The sequence below is a fragment of the Pinus tabuliformis genome, chromosome 9, assembly GCF_031772625.1.
Source record: "Pinus tabuliformis cultivar Carrire ecotype Pingquan chromosome 9, CPIR1, whole genome shotgun sequence".
Lineage (NCBI taxonomy): Eukaryota > Viridiplantae > Streptophyta > Pinopsida > Pinales > Pinaceae > Pinus > Pinus tabuliformis.
In genome coordinates this window covers 180,103,492-180,106,892 of record NC_142307.1, presented here as the reverse complement: position 1 = coordinate 180,106,892, position 3,401 = coordinate 180,103,492, and the positions used below count along the sequence as shown (strand labels likewise).

At 31.9% G+C, this 3,401-nt stretch overlaps 1 protein-coding gene across 2 annotated transcripts; it reads left to right on the top strand.

Moving 5' to 3' along the window:
• Positions 1-1,940: 1,940 nt before the first annotated feature.
• Positions 1,941-3,183, top strand: LOC149147701 (uncharacterized). 2 transcript variants are annotated; one of them, XM_089439465.1, is made up of 2 exons: positions 1,941-2,681; positions 2,990-3,183. In XM_089439465.1, exon 1 carries the CDS (start codon positions 1,995-1,997, stop codon positions 2,637-2,639), a length of 645 nt encoding a protein of 214 aa, XP_089295591.1. In that variant the 5' UTR covers positions 1,941-1,994; the 3' UTR covers positions 2,640-2,681; positions 2,990-3,183. The 2 variants fall into 2 exon arrangements, with proteins under 2 accessions (XP_089295591.1, XP_089295592.1); XM_089439466.1 differs by having other exon boundaries at positions 2,929-3,183.
• Positions 3,184-3,401: the final 218 nt, after the last annotated feature.

The following is a 3,401-nucleotide window of genomic DNA, read 5'->3' as shown; positions in this document are numbered from 1 at the left end:
ATATTAATATCATTCTTTTATATTTTTGCCCTTCTACGAAGTTTAATTAATGATGGCAAGGGTATGATATAAAGTATTATATGAAATATAAGATTTAAAGTTTAAATGGGTTGGTGCAAGGTATATATGAGCTTTTTAAAATTTATAGTGATAGTTGTTAGAAATAAATTTCTCTTATTGTGTATAAATCTAATTTAATAGTGAATTTTTTGAATAAATAAACATATCTATTCTTCACCTTTATCAAATCGTCAAAAATTCTGAACATATTTGATTTAGGGCTTGTGATAAAAATGTTTGAATGACAACCAAACATACAATAAAATATGAATATTTAATATTTAAAATGAAAAAAATGATTAGTATTAATTTTAAATAAATAAAAAAATTATGTAATAAATTATTATAGAATAAGTTGTACATCATTATTCAAATAAAATCTAAATTTTATAATTTGAGAAAATAATAAAATGACAAATAAAAAATAGTTTATTTTAAATATAATTAGTTAATTATTTAAAAAAGAATTGATATTATAGTTTTTGGGGTGGTTTGATTAACGATTGTTGTGATCTGAAGTCTTTGTGAAATATGTAGTTCTACATTGGACATTTTATTAGTAGTAGTGAAAATCAATCCATGTCAGAAGACCCATCCGGTAAAAATTCTTCTAGATACCCAAAAAAATAATATTTTTATATTATAAATATACAATAAAATATTAAAGGAAAATATAAGTAATGAATTTAATTTATTTTAAATTAGTTAAAAAAATGGTTTCCCTTTTAAATCATTAAAATATATTATAATTCATTAATTAATATATAATTAAAATAATTATTTCTAATTTTTATTTAAGATTGGTTTGTCTATTACAAATAAGTTTTCCATAATTTTAATTTAGTTATTAATAATTATTAATTAGATGGTGGAGATTTAACCTTAGTAGAATATGTGGGAATATAGGAATATTCATAACACAAATATTAAGATTTATCTCCAAATTAATTATGGTCTTTTAACTAACTTAACTTTAATTAATTAATAAAATGTCATATCAACACATGTAATATTGAACCTTTCATATTGATCTATATTTGTGACCAGAATTATTTATAATAAATTTGTTGCTCATTTATTAAGTATATTAAATTCATATATTAAATTATTTATAATTATTGATAATATATAATAGATTTAAAAGCTTTTTAGCTAGAATTATTGCCTTTTAAATTTTCATTTTATAAACCTAATTTCGAAATTGACTTTAAGCTATTAATATATAAGTTAATATCAATTTGAGTAAATTAAATAAATTTTTGGAAGATTATAAACTGTTTCCAATAGCCAAGAAAAAAAATTCCATTTTCGAACTTCCAAGTGTAATAAAAACCTTTATGTGACCCTATAACTTTAACCCCTGTATGAATAAATATATTGTTACATTTAATTTCTTAGTATTACGAGAAAATTGTAGATTTTTTTTGTTTTTAATAACCACAAATAATAAAATTAATAAATTGTTTTCTTCGATAATACCAAACCATAATCCAAAATATTATTCATAAAAAGTAATCAAAGAACGTCTTACGTGCCAATGGCATTTGACTCTGCTGCACAGAAAAATATTCACCAATCACATCCAGCTCTTTCATGATTTCATTGTCAACTTTAAAAATCATACGCGGCGAATAATATTTTTCATGTCTCCGTGAGGAATTGTAAAAGGACAGTTGGACTCTTAAGCAAACACCACGGGACTGAGATGCAAACGACAGTGGCGTCACTGTTGCGTGCAGCAACCGACTTCCTAGGAAAAGCTGAACTTTGAAATATTTTTAAAAGAAGAAAACGCCGTACCTAATTGACCGGCAAAGCCTCTCTACAAGAATTTCCACCACCACGCTGCATCCGAAAAATGCTATAAATACCGATCAACTATAACCATATACGACCCAGTTCGGCTTTTGGAGCTCTCTACTGCTACGCAGAAGATGGCTCTCCTTGCAGCGATGTCTTTCATTAGTAAGCTATTGCTGGTTCTCGTTGTTAGCTGCATTTATTCTGCGGATCCCTCCGCTGCCTCATACCATAATTCCCCACCTCCGAAGCCTTACCTTTATAAATCACCTCCTCCTCCATCACATGTTCCATCTCCAGTCCATTATAAGCCGCCCCCTGCACCCACACCCGTCCCCAAGCCACCAGTAGTGGAGAAACCACCGCCCGTGCACAGCAAACCTCCTCCGAAGCCGGTGCCAGTTTCCCCTCCATACAAGTACAAATCTCCACCTCCTCCCAAGGTGGAGATTTCTCCACCAAAACCAACTCCCGCTCCATATGCCAAGCCTCCACCAGTTGAGAAGCCCCTTCCTCCTCCTTCACCACCAAAATCATGGCCAACTCCTCCCCACCACGAACACCACAAAGACCATAAACCTTCTCCAGTGACCATGCCACCAAAAGCTACTCCAGAAAAGCCATACGGATACAAATCTCCTCCTCCCCCAACCCATGTCGTAAGTCCTGCTCCCCCCAAACCACTACCCACTTTACCCCCTCCCCACCCCAAACCACCCGTCCACTCCTCCCCACCTACACACCACTACTCCTACAAGTCTCCTCCGCCGCCGTATTAGATTCTCCAAAGCAAATGCGGAGCACCATTGTCGACTGAGAAGGTACGTTTTTATTCTTTATAATTATCCGTTGTGCTATCTTTAATATTTCTTATACAATGTATTGGTTTCATGCCAATCTGGAGAAAGTTGTATGTCAGTAAGCAATACCTATTACAAGCCTAAATCGTCCTCATTAATAGAGAATTTGTATAGTTTTCTCTGCATAAATGTAGAATTTGTATAGTTTTACTCCTGCTACTGTTGATTGTTGTTGGGATTATAACTATATATTTTCTGATGTGTGTAGATCAACTTCACTGCAGTCTTTCGGATCATCTCGAACTTATTATGTGTATGTTTGCTTGCAGGTTATTAGGCATATAGGGAGAGATTATTAAGGATACATAATGTAAAAGATGGATATATTACTCATTTAGCTGCAGACGTTGATGAGCTACTTAGAGTACAGAGCCATATTTGGCAGAAGTTTATCTTGTAATCTATTTTACGAATAACACCATTCAGCTACTTTTATAATAAAATATCCCGATTTCCAAGAAAATAGAGTGCTTCCTTAGAGATGCCATTGACGGTCATAATCTCATTGTTATTGTTTTGGACGAAATTAAGGAATAAATTCTCGCACTGAAACTGAAACACAACATAGAACATTAATAACAAATAGACAAGTACAGATAATCAAGCATACGTGCTTAAATGTTTCCTTTTTCATTCATAGCAACATTTTGGTCTCGGCATCTCAAATAAGTACACGCCTGT

Bases quoted from the DNA above. Each gene is read 5' to 3' on its own strand.
- LOC149147701 (XM_089439465.1), top strand. From the start codon at position 1,995: ATGGCTCTCCTTGCAGCGATGTCTTTCATTAGTAAGCTATTGCTGGTT.